Here is a 22,773-nt window from a genome sequence, read left to right as displayed (position 1 = left end):
GCGAGCCTTGACGTTTTAAACTGACCACTGTCTGGTTTTTTTTTAATGGGGTTCTCCTAAGCAGCTGGGCTTAAACTGGTTAATTAGTGTTTTTCTAATTAAAGAGGTCCCTGGAGTGTCGAGCGCACCCTGGCGTCAACTGCTCGCATCTGGACCACACGCCGCCATTTTTTTGCAGTCAATCCACTGCTGGATGAGGGTCTCCCCATGCAGTGCTGGTGTTGCAGGGGTTGTTCGTCCATACTTCACCACGCTGGTCACTGCGGGTCAGTGCGTTAATGAAGGGATGCAGTCTTAGATGTCCAGTGGTGGCCGTTGGGTAAATTCGGTGTATTGGTGGGGCACCACAGACTGCACTGGAAGGTGGGGAGGGAGAGGAAGGAGGGCGATAGAGGAGGATGCAGTTTGTAATCTTTATAAGAAGCAGATAAGTATTGTTTACAGTGTCCTGTACCTTTTTCAGTGTAGCGCCTGGCCCCACCGGACCCTAATGACAAGCCGTCGCCGTAGTGATGAAGTATAGTACAACAACGAATGTCCACCACTTAGACCCACGGCCCCATATAACAACCAGCTTGTGCTTGGAGATCATTCGTTTAAGCACCATCCAGGCACTATACAGGCCTCAGTTAGCTGCTCAGCTTCTCTGCTTAGATCCAAAGAGATGGGGTGGTGGTATTCAGGGTGACTTGGGCTTAGACATCGCTGGTAACGCGACTCTGCTATTTTGGATTGGAGTTTTCGCGAAGGAGATGTCTTCTTGAGACGGGCGCTCGGAACTGTTTGGAATCCCTCCATCAGGAGAGTGTGTTTAGAAGTCTTCTTACAATGAGGCCTCAAGCAAAGCAGCCATTTATTTTTAAACGCACCGTTTAAGCAAGCCCCCCTGTTTTGTGTTGTGCCAGATGTGCAGCAGCGTCGGCGTGACGGCCCAGGTGCCGCCCCCCCCCCCTTGTGCACGGCTTGTTTCCTCTTCGTTTAAACCGTCGTTCAAATCTCAACCTGGATTTATTGGCACAATACACGGAGCCAGACGAAGGCCCGATTGCCGCCTCTGGCTGTGCAATTTTAGAGCGCGGTTTTTTTCTCTCTCTCTCTCTCTCTCTTTCCGGAGGAACTGGCGCTGGTGGCTTCAGACGGCACAGGCCAGTGGCACAAAACCCATTAAAACCTTCCGAATGTTTGACGTCTCCATCGTCCTTCCGTGAAATGGGTTTGTGTTTGGCTTTGTGATGGATTTCATAGAAAAGGGGGAAGGGCGGAGGGGGGTGGAATTGTAATTTTTTTTGACATTCGACGTTGCCGTTTTCCGGAATTGGTTGCGATACGTCAATACAATTCACTTATGGAGTTTTATGGGGTGCGCTTACAGTTGAAATGCCATAACGCGTCCAGCTGGTTTGCTCTCAATATATATCCGTTATGCACAATGTATACAGTGTATACATGCACGCGTGTAGATGTAATTTGCCGTTGTCGATTAAAACAAAAAACATTTAGATAATTGTGACGGAGGATTTCGCCAATTAATTAGCGTTGCGTTTCAAAAAAAAACCCACTTTCGTGTATCGTACGCATCCAACATAATCTAATAAAGCAACCGGAGATTTATTAACCATTTTCTATCAAGCTCGCCGTTACGCTGTAACCTTCCCCATTAGGTTCACGTATTGTTGCCTGTCAACTGCCCCGAAAAGCCGACACACATAACACAGCGCCATGCCCACGCGTAGGCTGCAGCGCCACCTGGTGGCTGGGGGCTGACATTAAAGACACGGCACACAAATCGTGACGTGAAATCGTGGCGATGTGTCACATCTTTAAATCATATACGTGCACACAATACTCTTATTCTATATTGCATTATTCATCACGGTCAGCTATGATGGAGGCCTACACAATCCGACACCATCCCTCACAGGGTGGTGACGCGGCCCAGCGGTAGTACTTTGAAGAAGTTTGCGGCCAGCCTGGCTATTACATTGCAATTCTACTGCACGCCATTTGCCTCACAGTGAACTTTAAAGATATTCTTAGGTTTTTTCGGTAAAGTCACGTAGGTAAAAAATTAAAATTAATAAAAGTGAAATAAAAAATAAAATAAAAATAAAAATCACGACGTTAAAAACTCGAACAGATAAGTGGAATTCCTCCCCGTAGAGGGCATTAATTCTAGATTTGAAGCTTTCGTGACTGCAAGGATTCATATTCTTAGGTTTTTTCGGTAAAGTCACGTAGGTAAAATTTTTTTATTAAAATTAATAAAAGTCAAATAAAAATAAATAACGTCGTGATTTTTATTTTACTTTTATTAATTAAAATTTTTTACCTACGTGACTTTACCGAAAAAACCTAAGAATATGAATCCTTGCAGTCACGAAAGCTTCAAATCTAGAACTTTAAAGATGCCCTGACAAGAGTGTACCCTGCGTCAGGGTCCAAAATCGAAAATCCCTCGCCAAATTACAGTACTCTAAATCTTGCAGATTAGACTGTCCTGGTCCCTGGAGTTCTCACCTCCGGATAAACCAAACGCGCTTGAAACTTGCACTCGTGTCCCTGTGATGCGGCAATCCATCTGACGTCTGCTCGTGAGCCGGCCACGTCGCTCCATCTCTGCTACGGTCATCTTTTTGGAGGGCGTGTCGTGTGCTCCCGCCTTTGGCTGCCATTCCTTCACTAGTCTCATCCGTCATCCCTCTCTAACGAATGTGTCCTGCCCAGGCTGGCTAACTGCCGTTGATTTGCAATTGTTCTCCTAAAACCCCGTGTTGCCGTCAGTTTAATTCAGAACACGCATCTCTTCACGCTTGCTCTTTTTGGCACATTTATTTAGCGTGCGTTTAACTCTCGATATCGGTGCTCAGGATTTTGTTCCATGCGTCATAGTGGGAAGTATACAGTGAGAATTATTTTATTATGTTTTATTTTTATTATTTTATTATTTCCCCTTCTACGCGACTTTACCGAAAGAACCAAGAAGATGAATCCCTGCAGTCACGAAAGCTTTAAATCGAAAAGTATACAGGCATTAACACTTCGGCATATATTGATATATGAATTGCTCTTCAGACAAACACTTCTCAAAATAAATTTGGTGTTCTGTCCACGACAGGACTAAACAACACACATTTGCCTTGGCACAAAAAGAAAGACTTGCTTCTTAATAACTCGAGTACGTTACTCGTATGGTTAACACTTCGCTCGTTTAAGTCGGTGTCATGTTAATGAACGAAGCGTTTAAATTGAAACGCTTTGGCCATTACAAATTTTATGTTTCAGTTTACCGTGACCTTATGAGTGTGTCTGTGCTCCATTTAGGATGGCGCACGGAATAATGCACGTGTGTGGGTTGCGTTCCCTGAAAATGCATTTCATTAGTTGGTTGATTGACCATAACAAACAAAAAAACCCGATCGCACATTTCACACATCACTGGTGACTGCCGATTCCAATCGCTTCACAATGCGATCTCGCGTCGCGTTATTTGTATGTCCAGTAGGGGGCACTTTGTGCCTTTGGCGTCTCGGAGGGAGGGTGGGCACGGTGGTAACACAGCAAGAAAGTCCTGGGTTCGATTCCCGACTCGGACGCTTTCCTATGCGGCGTTTGTATGTTCCCCTCCCCCCCCCCCCCGGTTCTGCGTGGGTTTCCACTGGTTTCCTCCAAGAGCTAAACCCCCCCCCCCCCCCCCCCCATAAAATGTAACTTATATTCATAATACAAGTTTTTTTGGGTTAGATCACGTAAGTCCATATTCTTGGTTCTTTCGGTAAAGTCACATAGATAGAATTTTTTTTTTATTAAAATAAAAGCAAGAAAAAGCGGTCTTCATCACACAAGCGGACTTCATCAGGCGGAGAGAAAAAGAGGGGGCAAGCCTCCAAATGCAACTGCTTATAAGGGCTTTCAAAGCGAGCAAAGCTGTGTGGGGTAGATGCGATGGCGTCACTTGTGCTCTTCGTGCGCGAAATGGAGGTGGGGGCTTAATGCATATCAATGACTATGGGTATCCATTAGCCGTTTGATTTATTTATATGGTAATCAACATAGATTATGCATGTGTATTCTGCACACCCAATATTATTGTGTTTCCTGTCGATTGTGTGTACTAAAGTAGCCGGGTGGTGGCGAGTTTGTCGACACATTTATCTATTTATGAGATCTAATCCTTAAAAAACCTGTATTATGGATGATATTGGTCTCGTAAGCTTCCTACGTGTTAAAGTAACTGATATTGTCTTATTGGTTCTTTCGGTAAAGTCACGTAGAATGGAAATAATAAAATAATAATAAAACATAATAAAATAATAAAAATAAAACATGATAAAATAAAATAATTATTTTATTATGTTTGAATTTTATTATTTCCCTTCTACGTGACTTTACCGTAAGAACCAAGAATATGAATCCCTGCAGTCACGAAAGCTTTAAATCGAAATTTAACTGATATTGGCTGAACATCCCAATGCTGAATTCATCATTTGGGATTGCACAGGACCTTCTGTGAAAATCTTGGCAGGATTCCTCCTGAAAGCCAGTCTTGAGACTCGGTTGAGGCTATCCTGGCTAACAAACATAGTTACAATGACGTGACGATGTGAATGGACCGCAGCTAATCTTGCTTGTGTTGTGTGGTTTGTTTCTTCTTCCAGGGAGAATGATAAGAAGAGAAATTCCCAAGGTAATCGACTTTTAAAAATTATGTATTTGTATAATTGTTGCGGTGCTTTTGCGTGTCAGGTAATGTGTGAATGGTTTTCGTTGGTGGGAAACAGATGGCTGTGTTTTTATTTCCATGAGTAGGCAGTGCTGCAGTTGCGCCTTGAGTTCGATTCCCAGTCGTGGTGAGCATCAGTGGTGCCGCGGTGGTGAGATGTTAACTCCCTCGCCTGGTATGTGGGAGGTCGTCGGTTCGATTCCGACCCTGACGCATGTACGCTTGGAGTTTGCATGTTCTGCCCGTGGTCACGTGGATTTTTCTTTGTGTCCTCCGGTTTTTCCCTCCACATTGAGAAATATGCTTTTAGAGTATTTTGCTGCTAAAACTGATGTCCACGTGGTAAGCCACTACGTTGGGTTACCATATGTGGCCAGGTTGCTTCTGAAAAAATGGTAGGCAGCCTAGTGGGCCTTACCTGGTAAAATAAATAAAAAAGTACTGTAGTGTACATCTTCTTGGTTCTTTCGGTAAAGTCACGTAGAAGGGAAGTAATAAAATAATAAAACATAATAAAATAATTCTCACGTTTCGGCCACAACGCAAGCAGCCGTCATCAGGTGACTTTACCGAAAGAACCAAGAAGATGAATCCCTGCAGTCACGAAAGCTTTATACTGTAGTGTAGTTTTATAGTTTTTTTACTGGACCCGGGTGCCCTCCTTATCCAACCTGCACTGATCAGCGCGGTCAAGTATTTTGAAAAAAAAAACCCATGACCAAAAGGCATTGGTTGGTCTTCATCCAGCAGCGCATTCACAAAGTGCTGTACATTATATATCAATGTAAGCAGCGTAACATTTTCTATTTGTAAGGTGGCTTTCATTCTGTGCATGTCACTTAGTCACTGAGACCATCGGTTTCATATCCAGAGAAGAGAACGAGCAAAAATTCTATATCGGGAAATGGAAAATCACATTGTGAAAGTAAACCCACTTCGTGAGACACCAATATCTATGTTTGTGTTTACATAATCAGAATTCAGGCTGCCCACTGCCGATGTTATTATAGCTCTCTAAACGTTCCCTCCGGTCTTCGTTTACCAAATATAGCCGCGTGCAAAACAGAAATCCCACACGCTGCCACCATCATCATCGCGACGTGTCTCGGGGAAACGCGGCTGGCAGCGTGAAAGCGCTGCAGCAGTGGCGGGTTTGACTTCCGGCACTGCCGTGACGTCACGGTGGCACTCGCCATGCGGCATTGAACGAATTGCATCACAGAGCGCCCGAGGAACGATCCTAATTTTCCATAGTAGAGGTTTTTTGTGGACACATTAAATACGCACTACAATGACAATAGTTTAAAAGCGATTTGAAGCATGTTTGATTTTTTTTTGGGGGGGGGGGGGGGGGGGGCAGAGCTTTGTGACGTCATATTTGAGGGGGGGGTCTGACTTTTTGTGACGCCGTGTGACGAGGGGGGTGGTCAGAAATCGTCCATAATCGTGTGACGTCATTTATGGACGGCCCCTTAGGCCCACTGAGCTATACAGCTCTTTTTCAGAAGCGACCTGGCCACAAATGATAACTCGTGGACATTATCACCTGGACATTTAAACCAGCCAAACACTTTAAATGCACGTTGATTCTAAATGTGGAGGGAAAACCGGATGCCGCGCATAATTCACGCGACCAAACTCTAAATATACAGGTGTCAAGGTCGGGATCGAACCCATATCCTCCTGTACACCAGGCGAGGTAATTAATATCTCACCATCACTGTTTCAACTGCCACGCTGAGAGATTGAATGCAACCTTTGTTCTAACCATTACACGGTGTCAACATATGTAGTATATGATAATAACAATACATTCATAATAATACAATAACAATGATTAATATTTTACAGCCCTTGATCAATATACTGCTGGATAAAGGCCTCCTCATGTCACGTCAGTCATGGGGAGGCATGGTTGACTACGTACGGTGCAGAAGAAAATCAACATAGGTACATGGAAGTTGTTTGACCTTCCTTCACCACCTTGGTTGTTGTGAGATGACCAAGATTCAAAAATCAGGACCAGTTGCTGCTGATGTTAACGCTGGCCAGGAAATCAGCCTCGGGTTGCTAGCTTCATAATAGTACAGTAAACGAACCACTCAAGTAAAAAAAAAATTGTTCAACCATGAATCTTCAAGAGGGACCACATTAAGTGTAATTGTCAAGAGTGACCTGGGTCACCATATTGAAGATAGCAAGCAGAGACATTAGAACAAAAATGTACCACTACTCCACTGTGCTGGCAGTCATAAAATATATTTTAAATATCTGACAAATATTACGTTAGGCATATTAGGAAGCCGTTTTCCACATATGCTCGAAAAAAAGTGGAATAATCCAGTCGTGTTAGCGTTAACTATACACATGCAATCATGAGTACTGTGTAACACCCCAGTTGGTCCATATGTAATTTTAATATGCTGTGTATCCTGTGTAGCAGGGAGCGGTAGTGCAGTGTCTTCTTGGTTCTTTCGGTAAAGTCACGTAGAATGGAAATAATAAAATAATAAAAATAAAACATAATAAAATTATTCTCACGACGTTTCGGCCACAACGCAAGCAGCCGTCCTCAGGTGAAGAACAGGTCTGTCGAGAAGAACAGGTCTGTCGAGAAGACAGACCTGTTCTGCACCTGAGGACGGCTGCTTGCGTTGTGGCCGAAACGTCGTGAGAATTATTTTATTATGTTTTATTTTTATTATTTTATTATTTCCATTCTACGTGACTTTACCGAAAGAACCAAGAAGATGAATCCCTGCAGTCACGAAAGCTTTAAATCGAAAGGTAGTGCAGTGGTTAGTGCACTGAGCTACAAACTCGGTGTCCTGACTTCGATTTCTGCTCACTGCCAACATTGGTGTTGGATATTTGAACCAGTTCTGGGCCTCCCCGATGTTGACGCAGCTTTAAATGAGTAACTGCTGCTGTGTGTAGACATCAGCACTGGGGAGATAAAGGTGGCTTGTGTTAATGCTGGCCACCCACTCTCTCGTGTGTCGTGTTGCCCTTCATATGTGCTCGCTAACAGCACTTGCCCCAACAGTCTCTTAAAGGCTGGACGGGGGATCTTTGTCTTCGTACTTCATGCACGTGAAGCGTGCTCCGATTAGCCTGTTTACAAATCAAAAATCAATCACTGAGCATGAGGAAGAATTGAGGGATGGTTGCAGGCGGTCACGACCTAAAAGGGCATTGACTGGATATACGCTATTATCGCATTGCAGGCCATCATTGGCCATGTCCACATTGCTCAATACTTTGTTTATAGTGTTCATGCTCTCACGGATTTTGCTGTCAGCATGACGGGTTCGCGTGCAGCTAATGTCAAGTGCACCACCGCGAGGCTACGATTCGTATTCATATTAAACGTTGTCGGGCACATTTAACGAATGCGCCTCAAATCGAATCCGTAGGGTGGTGCCGCGTGAAGCGCCCCTCGATAGATTGAGAAAGTTGCGCGGCGATTAATGCGCCTCGTTTAATACGAGTCTATAATGCCTCCCTCCCTTCCCCGTACCTCTCAGCCACGTGTATTATTCATAGTTTGGCCCGTGTTTATTGTCGGGGCCTAATGTGGCACGCATTGATTTTTCTCTGATGTTGCCATAAACCTGCCACTTCGCGCAAGCAAGAAGTAAAAAATGAGCAATGGACCGTTTTTTTTGCTTTGAAAGCCGCACATTGAATCCATTCAACTTCCTTCGGTCACCTCCGACAGAGCATTGTGGAAACTCAAGTACAGCTTTGGCTATGCATTTCGGCTTCGTTAAAAAAAATCCCTGTAGTATTCCTCGCGCATGTGCGGCAGGATTGTGCGGAACATTTGAAAGTGTGTACGGAAAGCGTTGTTGAAGCACTGTGCGTACGGCCGATGTTACTGTAACACAAGTTGGGCCCCTTTCGCGTCATCTCCGCTTGCCCTCCTCCTCTTGTGTTTCACGCGAGGGGCCTCGTGCTCATCACACTCGTGGCTCGTGTGCACCGAGAACAAGGAGTAAGAGAAAACACACAAACCCTCGTGTAACAGCACAGGCGTTGTGCGTGTTGTTACACAGCATACACGTCCGTGTCCATCACGTAACTTGTATATTTGAAGAAGCGCTGCCAGATTTTAAAGCCACTCATCTCCAAAGATGAGTGGCTTTTAAAATCTTAAACGTGTTTAGAGTCTTTAGTTTTGCATTTTTGCAGATGGAAATCATAAGATATTTTCAATTTTATTGCCGTTTTGTGTCTCCTATTGAGTCTTCACTGCCACAGCGAAACACTGAACAAGCCCTGGTTGTGTCCTTCTAATGAACGGTCAATTTCGAGTTGACGCATTCACATTTAAGTCCCATTTCCTTTATGCTGTATGAGTGGGATCCATCCCGGGGCAATGGTGTCACGCTTGAAAATCAATGTGCGCATAATGGCTCAGCATGTGTTCCCAATTTGAGAAGACCTTTTTATCTCCAAGGCCTGCCCTCGAGATAACATTCCAGAGCCCTCTGCTATAGGACTCGGTGTCTCTCGCTGTAATTACCAAGAACCAGATAGAGATTCCTTTGTGATTGTTGAAATTAATTGGCGTTATATCATTTGCACCGCTGCATTGCTGGCGGAAGATTATGCATTGGCGCTTTTATTTATATTTTAATGAAAATGCGTTTTGTTCATCGTCCACATAATAAATTAGTATAATGTATTCGCTTGTGGATTAAGCGATTCGCGAGCAAACTATTTAAATCATTTGTGGTGGCTGTCACACGGACACATTTTCTCATTAACCGCACGTCGGCTCGTGAAGTTTCATCTCGTGAAGTCTGAGGCTCAAGTTCAGCGAACGCGAGCAAACTTATAATTGGCAATATTGTAACGCGCGTCAACTTTTGCCGCTCCACATGAGACATTTACCACAATCAGTCAAGCGGAGTGCATTCATTACAGCCGCCCACGGCATTGGCATCAAGAGCAATAAACCACATCTCTTCTCTATCTGGGCCGGGCAGGCAGCTTGGGGCAGAAGGTTAATGTTTTTTTTGTTGCCCGTGTAAACATGTGCCTGCCAGTGCAGCTTCAAACTAACCGAGACGCTTGTGGCCCCAGCTGCCCGTGTCGTCTGACGCTCTTTTGGCCCCCGTGGGCGGTTGTTTGCCAGAGTCAATACGGCGAACTGTCCTTGCCTATCTCCTGCACTCAGCGATTCCGCATGACCCCGGGAGCATTGCTATTTATACCGGTCATGTGGAAGGCATACACCACCAAACCAAGCCCCTCTCCCATCGCATTTATCTGCCTTCGCGAGAGTGTTTCTGTAATTATCTGCCGTCGCTGTGTTTTGCTTCGGAGCAAATTCGTCGTTAAATAGCGGATGTTCACTATCGGCTTTGACGGTTCGCAGCTTCATCCGTGAATCGCCACTGTGACGGCAGAAGTGGATAATTCTCTGGACCGCATTCCCGCAGCAGGAGATTTCAAATTGACGTGTTGATGCACGTCTGTCAAGGACGTCACGGCGCTCAAACATTACCGCCCAGCAGAGGCAAGACGGTCGCTGTACCTTGTCGTCATCGCCTGAACAGGCGTCGGTGCACGCTATAGTCCAGAGTGCCGTGTGTGCGTGGTGTTGGGTGCACGCAGAGCAGATTTCCATTGGACCCAAGTGATTACATATCACTCAGTCAAGCAGCTGTTTACATGCCCCGAATTCTTCACAAAGTAATTATTTAGTTTCGTCATCGTTGTCGTCGTCGTCGTCAGCAGCTGGGTGAAGGCAATCCATCCATAAGCTGCCCCCATCTGCCACGATCCTACGACGTAATAGTCAGTTGTGTTTTGCAGCACAACGTGCCCCAGTGCAGCGGTCAATCCACTGCTGGATGAAGGTTTTCCCAAGCCGTCGCCATCTCTCACGGTCTCCCGACGTAACAATCCATCTACGCGAAGCACACGAGCTGATTTCATCGCTCCGTCTCCATGCTGGAAGGACCCTCGACATTTTTCCTCCTTTGGTCGGCACTGGTGGCACTTTGTCGTTAGTCTCGTCTCACGGCCATCATCTCTTTCCCGTGACGTGCACCCCCAAGTCGACTTGATTTTCTCCAACAATCAACGACATCTCCAACTTATTTTGTTCTCTCATCCGCGTTTTCCTCCCTTCAACCTGCTCACGTAATTACAAGCATGCACCTCTCAGTGCTCATCTGCGTACCTTTCAGCTTCTGATCAGTTCCTCTGTTAACATCCACGGATTTGTGATCCCGTACGTCGTGGCGGTTAATGTGCATTCATCGCACGGAATTTGCACAGGACGTTTGTTGAACTTCTTTCGTAACCGTACATAGCCAACCGCGCTAATCGGAGGTGCGGGAATAGCAAACGCTATATATTCCTCGGCTGTGCATACGTACGTGCGTATCTAAATCGTGCAAGGGCTGGGAAAAACCGTCTCTCGTTGATGCGTGCGGTGTCGGAATCTGCTGTCTCGACTGGCTTCGTTTCCCCCCCCCCCGTCCCCGAATCCATCACCGGGCGCCGGTCCCTCGACCGCCGAGCAATTTGCCACTTAAATTTCGATTTAAAGCTTTCGTGACTGCAGGGATTCATCTTCTTGGTTCTTTCGGTAAAGTCACGTAGAAGGGAAGTAATAAAATAATAAAAATAAAACATAATAAAATAACGTAATAATATAATTATTTTATTATGTTTTATTTCTACGTGACTTTACCGAAAGAACCCAGAAGACGAATTTTCCACTTGCGAGCATTTCGCGCTATCGCCGGAGCCACTTTGCTCACGACGCCACGGCGCTACGAGGGGGAAGACATTAAAATCGTCCCTGTCCGTCCGGCTGGCCGCACGCGAGGACTTTGCACGCATAAACCCCTGAACCCCGTGCAGGCAAGTTCGTCTCGGCGAGCTTGCGTCAAAGCTAAATTTGAAAAATTAACCCGTAAAAACAAAGTTTTTCACTATAAATCCTTTATATGCTTGATTAGCGTTGACCCGTTTTACCACTTTCAAGAACCTGGCGGCTTCAATGTAACTGCTCTATAAATAGTCTCCACTGTACAGCGTGGGGCAGGGATTTCATGCCATGTGGTTAGTCAACATTTGCGTCATCATGAAACGGGCGGCTAGAGTCCTCTCGTCCTCTGGCTTGAGATTGCTGCCACCTATGGGTCAGATGATTGTCTGCCACCATTAAGCAATTGGTAATTAAATATTTACATTTTTTCCCCTACACAGTGTAAAATTTTGGGAAAAAAATTTCACGAAAATTAATTGTCACGCACAACGAGTCTGTGTGCAAAATGTCAGCTCGATTGGATCACGGGAAGTGGGTTAAAAAACGACTGAAAGATTTGCACGGTCGTAAGCAAGCAAGCAAGTGAACTTAATATAAAGGATTTAAAAAGGGCGCTGCTTTTTTCGAATCGCTGACTACCCCCACCCACCACTCCGAACCGCTTGCCAAGAGCAGTCTTCCAAATGTTACAGCGACAGCGTTTGGTTGGCGGAGGGTCAAAAAGGCGAGATTGCAAATGCAGAACCAACTCCTGCTCTCTGTCCGACCACCGCCAGCCAAGTTTTTTTTCGTTTCTCGTTGCCTCTCTGTCTCTTTCTTTCTCTCTATCTCTCTCTCTCTGGCTGTCTCTCTGTCTCTCTCTATCTCTCTCTGTCTCTCTCTCTCTCTCGCTGTCCACGAATCGCATGCAAGGCATCAACAAAATGTGGCCGTTTTTTTTATTTCGCGTTTTGAACAAGACGGAAACAACAGCAAATTCAGCCCGAAACGCTGCCAGGGTGGAAGCCTCCTGCCCTCTGGCTTCATCTCTCACATCCATCGGGCGTCATCGACGGAGATCGCCGTTTTGTTTCGGCTTTGTTCCACGCGTCCGCGAAAGGAAAAGTTAAAAACCGTTTTTCGAAGCGCGCATCGCCAAACTTCAATTACGCCAAAATCACCCACAGCTGCTTGCGCGCATCGATTATAGCTGACAGTGATTATTAACACGTGCAACAACTGAGTTTCAAACCAAACACTGCGAGGAATAAACGTTGGCTTTGCTTCGTTGCGGAGTGCTCCGGTAAAAACCCACGAGCGTGCACCACGGCGCAAAGGGGGCTGGGTGGAGGAAAAAAAAAAACACTCCTCGTCGTTTTTCCTTGTGTCTCGACCGAGCAGCGGCAGCAATGCGCCCGTGGGGGCTCCCCGGCACTTAGCGAGCACCCCAAGTGCGGGCTGCGTAAGTCCGCCGGCGTCACTCGACCCAAAAAAAACCGAAGTGGGCCGACCGAGCTCCGCCTACCCAGTCTCTCCCCCCACCACTCCTCCTCCCAGCCGCTCTCCCTCTCGAGCAGCACGATCCCACCGCACTCAATCCGGGCCATGTGATCGAATCACAACAATTGTGCTTTACCGTGGAGCAAGCACCCCCCCCCCCCCTCCTCCTCCGACTTAGCGGCTCATCCGCGCTCCGTCTCTGCTGCCATGTGGCAGCCGGCAGAGACTCCGACGGTCGCTCATCTGCGCTGCCCCCGCGAGGCGTCTGCTCTTGGCCAGCGCACCCGAGTGGGATTTTACTTTGCCCAAAGCAAGCAAGAGTGAGAGCGAGCGAGCGTTGCGAGCAAGCGGGCGAGCAAGCACCGGTCGGCCCGGAACTTTGCGAAGGTTCCTCCCATCCCACACCCCCCCCCCACGTGCACACCGCTCGAGATGAAAGGCTCTACGGTCGTCGGGTGCAAGGCTGTCATCGCCGTTTTGCCGGACGGAAAGGTGATACGGTGACCGTGACGGACTGGCCGGGGCATTGTTCAGGAGCTACTGAGCCGTCGGGAGTGTCACCTTTCGGAGGACGGGTGGAAAGAGACGACAAGGGGAGGGGCTGCGAACGGCAGCGGTGCCAAACATCGGACTGCTTGTGATGCTTGGCTCAAGCGGCGCGCTGCGGAGGAGGAGGAGAGCGAGAGGGAGCGAGGAGCTGTTTGTCCTCGCCCGACAGGAAAACTCTCGCGCCGATTGAAGATCGCGCGCGCTCCGTGGCAAAATCAGGGGAATCGCTCGCGAGAGGATGCCCTCGCCCCCCAACACGTGGCAAAACCATCGGAAGAGGGCTTTGGTTGCCCACGTGGCCGCTTGCCCGTCGGGATGGCTGTTTCTCTTCCTTTGAGCCGAGGAGCCAACGTGTTGCCCCTCAGCGTGGGTTGGAGAAATAAACAATTGCAGAAAGAAAGAAAATCTTGCGAGGGCAGGGCAGGAGGGGGGGCTTAAGGATGGACTGTGTTGATAGTCATGTTGCAATGTGGGTCACTGAGCCTGGCTGGGAGCACTATAGTCATTGGGAGGTCGACATGTGCTTTTTTTGTTGAAGCTAAGTCAGACGAGTGATTTGCGGATCGTTTTGAGCACGAGTGTTTTTTCATCTGCACTGTAATTTTTTACAGGGGATTATGATGAATCGGTAAAGATTACTTTATTGAAATGGGTATTTTAATAAATAAATAAAGTATACGTGTGTTTTACACACATTCAATATTATTCGTCTCATTTAATGCAAAATGTGTTTTTTTTATATGTGATTTTTTTAAATTACTTTGGCATGTTTTACATTTTCGAATGGCTTAATGCCTTTAGAAAGGTTTAGCTTACTGTTGGAATGCTGCCAAGCCATTAGGAGTGACCACTGTAATTGATACGGGTGACGTGGTAAAATAAATGATAGGCTAATTCAGCTGTAAAATAGCCGGTACTAGTAATGGCTTTTAGAAACGTGGTATAGCACAGCAAGAGATTCATCTTTACAAGAGTACACACAGCCCGTGTCCTGTGCGTGTCATACAAATCCAAACATTTAATACGTAAAGCTCAGCAGATTAAGCAGAGATTACGGGATTAGAGTAGAGCAAATAAGAATAATTGTGTGCAGTGGGGAACACAATAATATTATTTTTAAAAAGGACAAATAACGGACTTTGTAACATACACATGCTTCGTGAAAATGGTAGCCAGTTACTAGGAAATGGGAATGAATGAACTTCATGAAAACATTATTCAGCTTTGTGATGGATTCTCTGGAGGAGGAAGACAAGATGAAAGATGGCTGGAGGAGGAGGGAGGGGATGTGTCTCTCCTTGTGGCCCCTGAGCCTCATAGCTGGGCAAGCAGAATAGCTGGAGACTCGCGAGGAGAGGGTGTAGCGTGTTTGCCGGGAACACTCGCAAGCGCATCGATTGGGGAGAAAAAAAAATAAACAGAGACATTGGAGGGTTGAAATACCAAACATTGTGTTGTGTGGGAGCGCGGATAGCGACCACCACTTGACGTGACTTGATGCATCCCAGTGAAGTAAGACATTCAATGCGCGTGAATAAGTAACACGGACGTGAGGCTTCGTGGCTTAAACAAAAATATAATAATGGAAAACTAAATGAACATTAATTGTTCAACAAAAGAAATGCTGATTAGCCAGACGAAAAATAAATCGGCAAGAATAATTTCGCAGAGAAATTTCGCAGAGAAATTATCTTGATTGAAAACATCATTTGATGTTTCACGTGTTCTCAAGGACGGAGTTGTATCACTGCAAGCTTCCTAGGATTTGCCATCGTTTTTTCGTCGGAAAAGTGAACTGCGAAGGAAAAACCGCGTTACTGTTTGGCGTTCACCAATAAAAGCCAACGCTCGCATCGTTTCACCCTCATATCAGAGACAATATATATCTTTTCAGTCGTCGTGACAATCGTCAAAAAGAGAACCCTTGGACAAAATAAAGAAGAACTTATTCACCGCACGCCTGAAACCCGGCCGGTTCACGCGATTAACCCGGCCGAGGGCGGTGGCCCTCCGCTTCAACCTGAGCACGATCGGCGCGGCGGCGGCGCCCGCCACACGCCCCCGGTCGCCGCTCGTACGCCCGCCGGCTCCGTGACGCCCGTGCGGCCGCTCGCGTGCCGGCCATGGCGTCGCGCTGGCTCACGGCGTGTCTGACCCCCCCGGCAGACGGGGACACGGAGGGCGACGCGGACGACATGTGCGTGGCGGTGGCCGACTACGAGCGGCAGCAGGGCGGCGAGATCAGCCTGCGCGCGGGCCAGCCCGTCGAGGTCATCGAGAAGAGCGAGACCGGTGAGTCCTTCGTGCCACGGCCGGCGGAGGGGAGGGGAAGAGGCGTCGTGGTGGTTACTCCCTTGTCACGGGCACTTTTAACCCTTTCCCATTCCGATGACGTCCGTGTACGTCATTGTTTTTTTTCCGATTCCGTTCCGATGACGTACACTCAAATTAAATAACTTTATCGGTACCGAGGCTCCCGCAAGGCCACGTGGGAGGGCATGCCACAGTTTGGCGTCAGCTATACAGTGCAGTCGTGTCCGTTACAGTTCTCTGCGGTGAGTGCAATGTCTTTTAAAAACGACGGCGCTTCGCATCTCTAAATAAAATTCACGCTGAACCACTTGTGCGTTCCGAAATTCAGCGATGAACGGGACCCACCCTGCAAGTTGCACATGTCTTGGAATGGGAAAGAGTTAATTGCAGTGCAGTTGATGCGGGGAACGAAAGTGAAATTGATATGATATCAAGCACATCCTCACGTGACATGCATGGGGATAAAGCGAAGGGACATTTTTTATGGAAGCACTTTTTGTGGACATACGTACAGATGGCCTTGCCACCCAGGTGCGTACTTAGATCCAGCTTCTGCTGGATCTAATATTAATTCAGTTTCGTTACTTTTTGCGGCATCGTCGGATGTTTGTATGTTGTGTCTTCCGGTGAGAGTGCCATTTCCTGTGGTTGCATCATTCCCTGTTCACAAATTTATAATTTAAAAAATGTGGTCATGGTTGTGTTTAAATTGAGGCTGGTGAAACGAGAATTGGTTGTGCTCCAGATGATGGGTTCAAGGTCCTGAGCTGGATCCTGAAGTACGTTGAGCAACTTTTTGAAAGGCGTTTTGTCGTTCGGCGTATAACCTGAGAACCAAAACAAAGATGCGCAACGTACAAAAAAATCAGGGCAATAAAAATTGTCCACTCCAGAAATGTAACTTGGTGATTCGAGTGAGTGTGACCCGTCTAAACATTTAAAGGAGTGTATATTTAAATGCTGCATCATCATCATATTCATCATTCATGAATTCATTCATTTACATTCCTTTGCTGGTTGAAGGCCTCTACACGCTGTGTTTGTCGTGATATTTTTCTTTTGAAGTTTTCATTATCATCATCAAAGCAATAATGTCAATTTTTCTTTTTGAACCTCGTGTGTACAAGGCTGCCTACCTCTGTGCAGGGCCCACGGAGCGATGCGATGGTGCCAAAGGTGCCGATAGAGTTTTTTATTTTATTTATTTTCACAGGCAACGCTTCCGCTGGGTGTAGAGACTTCTTTATAAGAGAGTCCTGTTTTAACTTTTAAAACTAAACTTACAAACTATTTTCATTTTACCAGGTAAGGCCCACTGAGCTGTTTTTCAAAAGCAACTTGGCCACAAATGATTGCCCAATGAAGTGGCTTATCATGTGGAGATTTATATCAGCCAAATACTCTAAACGCACATTTCTAAATTTTGAAGGAAAAAAACGGAGGACCCGAATGAAAGTCTACGGGACCACGGGGGAGAACATGCAAACTCCAAACATACATTCTAGATTTGACACACGTAAGCGGTTGTGCTTTCGCTACGTTGTCCCCACCTGTAGCAGGACGCTTGTGTTGCGCCTGAAACGTCGTGATTTAATTTATTAGTTTTAATTTACTTTATTTTATTTTTTACCTACGTGACTTTACCGAAAAAACCAAAGAGTATCCAAACATACACCCCACGACCTGCTGCATACCAGGCGAGAAAGTTAAAATCTCGTCACAGCGGCCAGTTCGTTTAATTCGTATGTTCACTTGTAGGAGGAAACCATCGTGCCCAGAAAAATGTCATATATTTGAGAGGAGAACAAACAGATGCACATATGGTTCATAAACCTGCTTGCTGTACTGCCTTCACCGTAGTAGTTAATTGGGATTGTGGTTTGCAGAGCAGAATGTTTTAAGGTGCTGTGTCCTGGAAGATTAATGGAATGTCTAATTGTAACTTAACACTGCAGGGTCGACCAGACAAGATGTCCACTTTAACAGATTGCTTTAAGAGTAAATAATTTAATAACCTCGAAGGAATACAAACATTCCTATTGGGCAGCAACGCTTGGGATATTTCAGGAATTTCTCCTTTTCTCTGGATACTGTAATAAAAAAAAGTAAAGGTGCAGCTTTGCGATTTCTAACTCATGCCAATGCTGTTGATAGGCAGCTCTAGAGAAGGGCCCCTTCTAAAGGGTAGATGGCCTACTCTTCTACGCTGGCTAAACCAATTACCGTACCACCGCGCGTGACCTTCCAATCATTGAACAGTGGCTGTACCCTTTATACTCCGCTGGGTGGACAGAGGTGGTGGGGTGACTTCACCAACTTACACCATTGTGTCAACCGCCACCTCGGGAAATCGAACCAACGACCTCTGGATTCGGTGTGCTAACCCCCGGTTGCGCCGGGGCTGAATCCACCGGGTATGCGAGCACATTGTAAACATACCGGTACGCGTTTATTTTTATAAGAGCACCCACCCACTCACTATGCCCAATGCCTTTTGACAATGGTCACAGCACGCCACAAAACCCTGCGCGCACGTTCAATCACGCGCGGTGCAGCGTCCACACTCGCGCCCGAACGGGCGTCACGTTTATTGGATGCGACGCAGACCCGTTCGGAAACATTACATAAAAGGAGGGAATGGGAAGCTTGGGAAAATGTACCAGTAATAAAAAATCTGCACAGCCAAGAAATGAGACGAATTCAAACGAAGCAAGCTGGAAGCAGCTGGAAGCATCTCACTGGTCTCGTCATCTCTCGGAAGCTGAGTTGGGCCCGGGCCCTTGTCGTGTGTGGGTTTCATAAAAACAAAACAAATAATCCTGCAAGGTTGTTACCCGCAGTGTTATTTAATGCCACGAGCAATAACCTTGCGAATGGTACCAGCTTGCCTGTTGCCAAATCATTCCTGAATGCGCCAGCTCTCGTCAGAATCTCGGATGCTAAGAAGGCTTTGGGCCTAAGCATTTCGTGGATGCACAGATAGGTTGACCTAGAGCTCCGCAGTGCTGCACAGCAGCGGTGCAACGAAATGTCCTCTACTCCTGTCTCCCACGTCTGTGCTCCTCGCTTTCACCCATCCGCACTGGTCAGCGTGGTGAAGTACGGTCCGATAAATCCCACGAACGTGGCGGCCCTCATCCTGGGCTGCGCAGGTGCATCGCTGCTTAACTGCTACAGAGGCATCCTCCCCTCCGCACCGCAGCTCATCCAGTGCTGGGGAAGAGGTACGGGAGGGTGCAATGTCGTGCTTGCGCCGCTGCTGGCCACCAAAGGCCTTCCTCCACGAGAGAGGGGGGGAGCTCTTTAGAGGCTCTCCAACAGGAGCTCTAGGGAGCCCCCTCTCCGGGGGTATTTCGGCCGAATGTTCCGCGTTAGTCGGACGGCTTGGAAAAGCGGGGGTGGGGTAGGAGGAGGAGAGAACGGGGGTACCCAAAATTTACAACGCTGCGCGCAATTTGCCGATCGATTAACTGCGCAGGTAATCCATTGATACGGCCGAGGTAAATGGACCGAGGGTTATTTAAGAAACTTGTCGATTGCTTCAACTGCCGCCCCGGGAGGTCGGGAACACGGTGACCTTTGCATCGTAATCCAGCGCGGTGTAAGCGGTACGCCATGGCATCACCCTCAGACGAGGCGTTAAACTGGAGCCTCTTGTCAAAGTCGGACATTAAGTATCCCCTTGCAGCCCGTGACGAAGAACAGCGCTGTCTCGCGCGAGGACAATAACAGCGTCGGGATTTAGCAGCAAAAAAAAAATCTCGAAGATCCGCGGTCGTTTTTCAAAAAGTGTCACGTTTCTCCCGGCGGTGGGTCCCGACGTTGCTGCGTGCTTCGCCGTGGATGTCTTCCCGTCGTGAGTAGTGGGTGCAGAAACTTAACAAAGATAGCGGACTAACGTCGTCGTGCGGGTGCGGGCAGGGCAGGCCGGGGTGCGGTGCAGCTCGGATGGGACAGTTCGTGTTTTCTTAGTCAGAAGAGAGTTTTTGTTGGGGTTTTTTTTTTCTGGGGGGGGGGGGGGGCGGGAGAGAGAGAAAAAAAGCGAATAAAACATTCCGGAGGGCAGCAAAAACCCGACGAAAGAGCTGACAGAGACAAATGCTCTGGGAGTGTTTCCCCCACTAAACCCTTCACCCCTCTTATTGTTTATCGGACCCGGCCTGATTGTATTTATTTCTCTATGATTCTGCTTGAGCAAGTACATTTTCCCTCCCGGCCTGCTGTAAACGCCTCTATCGAAGCAAATGGACGAGTGTTTTTATAGCTTTATGATACTCTGCAGGAAACCATAAAGCTTCCAAGTGCCCTCCGCAGCCTTCACTTGGACTGAGCGTAATCCCCATTTGCGGGTTTCTTTCTGAGGACATTTGGGTGTCTCAATTTCCAGAGCATTTAAGCCAAACAAAGACGTTGAAATCCAGCAATCGTGATGAATGCCACTTACTTCGAGTGCAAGGTCTTGTCTTCTTGGTTCTTTCGGTAAAGTCATGTAGAAGGGAAATAATAAAATAATAAAAATAAAACATAAAATAATTCTCACGACGTTTCGGCCACAACGCAAGCAGCCGTCCTCAGGTGAAGACCAGGTCTGTCGGGGAGACAGCGTCTGAATGTCTCCCCGACAGACCTGGTCTTCACGTGAGGACGGCTGCTTGCGTTGTGGCCGAAACGTCGTGAGAATTATTTTATTATGTTTTATTTTTATTATTTTATTATTTCCCTTCTACGTGACTTTACCGAAAGAGCCAAGAAGATGAATCCCTGCAGTCACGAAAGAAGCTTTACATCGAAATGCAAGGCCTCGCTCGTCGCCACCCGTCGACTTGCGGGAAATCTGGCCGCGCGAGTTCACCCGCCGCGCGTTGTTCGGCTCCATTGCCCGACGTTTCGCTCCGACGGGGAGCTCTCCTCGAGGGCGTGGAGCAAAACGTCGGACATCGTTCCGAACGACACGAGGCCTCAGCCCAAAAACGTCATCGCGCAGAGGGGCTCGTCAAAAAACGCTCTCCTCCTCTTATGCTGACATTGGATTCTGCGAGTTGGCCCGGGAGATGGCTGCGTTGCCGAATGTTTTTCACCTTCTCGTTTGTGTCGTGGGGGTTCTCCACTTTCCTCCCACATGAAGCCCAAACTCTCATTCATGCCCTTTGGTGAAACATTCTCCACCGTTGGACCCCTCCTGTAAAGTTGTCTTGAAATCCAGTGGGGCCTTTCTGGGTGAATTATTGACATTTCACTATTATTGTTGTTGTTGTTAAATTACCTTTCCAATGTGTACAACAGAAGAGCGTTAAAAGTAATACACGTGTTAAAATCCCTTGAAAAAAACACAGCGTTTTATAAAAATAACACTGTCGTGGCATACTCCATATTCTACGCGCTTTCAGTTTTCAGCCGAGGTGTGTGTTAAACTGTGCGCTCTAATGAGTGGACAGGCGAGTTTGAGCACGTCAGCCTGATCCTCTTAAGGGTGTTAAATTAAACAATGTAATTGAAGGGCGCGAGGTAATAGCAGTGAGAGCCACACCTGCACAGGCATGCGAACCAAGCTTATATATTGCCCTTTTTGCGCAGAGCACGCTGTCGAGGATAACATTATTTATTATTTTAAAAAACCTCGATTGAACTTTTCTCGTGTTACAGTATTCTTCGCCTCCATCGACCGTATTCATTTGTTGAAATAAGTCCGTCGTTCCGCTCATAGTTAAGTCGTACTAGGACGAACAACAAACAAAATACCAGCACGAAAAAAATAAATCCCGTCTCCAAATTGCAAGTTTTTGCTTTTTGAGATTTACGTGTGACCTGACCCTGGAGAGTGGGCAGTGACTTTTAATGGTTGGTTGTGACTGCTCGCAAGAGACCCCTATGGGCGGACAGCTGAATTACGACACATTTCAAAACCGCGTTGCTGCATTGACTCATCGAAATGTCATCGCCGTCACACGGACCACAGGTGCATTTGCAAATGCGCTTGTCCTCAGTTCTGTTTTTAAGCGGAGAACCGGACATAGCACAAAGACGATGCCCTCTTTGTTGTGCAACGTAGCCTTTCCTGTGCGCGTGCCCGCGATGGCGAGACGGAGCCAAGCCTCTCACATGTTTATTGATATTTTTACTGATGTGTTTACACGATCCTATGGTGTACACACATCCCTTGCCTCGTACCACCACGGTATGGCCATAGAATAAACAACCGTGACTGGAAAAAATCAACAAATGCGCATCATGGGACTTCCATTCGGATCATTACTTGCCAATTAATGCTCCCTCGTTTAGGGCGCGCGGCCAGTGCATTACGGGCGGTCCCATCGGTAATAATTAATAGGATTGCGTCATCGCATCGGCGGTACGTAAATAAAGCATGGCCTCGAATCTCACGGGTAAGTGATACGTTTGACCATTAATGCACATTCCTGCCACGTTGGAAGAATAATGATGGCGCCTTTTATTTACCCACGCAAGCCTCGTTGAGCATCAAGGTGACTATTTTGTGTGTCCTGCTACACTGGAATATTTGGCCTTTTGCTCCAAAGAGTGGATGGCAGGTGATAATAATGTGGAGTACCTGGAGAAAATTCCACACAAATGAGGGGATAACAGCCAAAGATCCGCACTGAATGTCAAGAAGCCATTGCTGCACTGCCATATTCAGGTAACATTGCAGCTCAGGTCTCGAACAACTGACATCCGCATGTGGTCTACGCTGAAAGTACGAGCCTGACTCAACTCTACTTAGCTTCGGAGATCTGGTGCGATTGGGGGCATTCATGGAGATTTGGACAGGGTCTGCACTACACATTACATTTAGATCCGATTAGCACGGTTGGCTACGTATGGTGCGAAAGAAGTTAAATTTAGATTAAAGATTATACAGTCCTTGGCCGTAGTTTAGTCACGCTATATACCTGAATTACTA

The 22,773-nt window shown here is 47.0% G+C and overlaps 1 protein-coding gene across 1 annotated transcript in view; it reads left to right on the top strand.

The window, feature by feature from the left end:
* The window catches only part of SH3PXD2A (SH3 and PX domains 2A), a 115,295-nt gene that overhangs the window by 58,028 nt on the left and 34,494 nt on the right, over positions 1 to 22,773 (top strand). The window contains 2 exon segments of the mRNA XM_061556481.1: positions 4,656 to 4,684; positions 15,708 to 15,833. Coding sequence (XP_061412465.1) covers positions 4,656 to 4,684; positions 15,708 to 15,833 — 155 coding nt within the window.

This window comes from Lethenteron reissneri, chromosome 22 (genome assembly GCF_015708825.2).
Source record: "Lethenteron reissneri isolate LAM-NWPU_2019-01 chromosome 22, ASM1570882v1, whole genome shotgun sequence".
Lineage (NCBI taxonomy): Eukaryota > Metazoa > Chordata > Hyperoartia > Petromyzontiformes > Petromyzontidae > Lethenteron > Lethenteron reissneri.
Note: the sequence above shows the minus strand (reverse complement) of the source record. Positions and strands in the feature narration are given on the sequence as shown.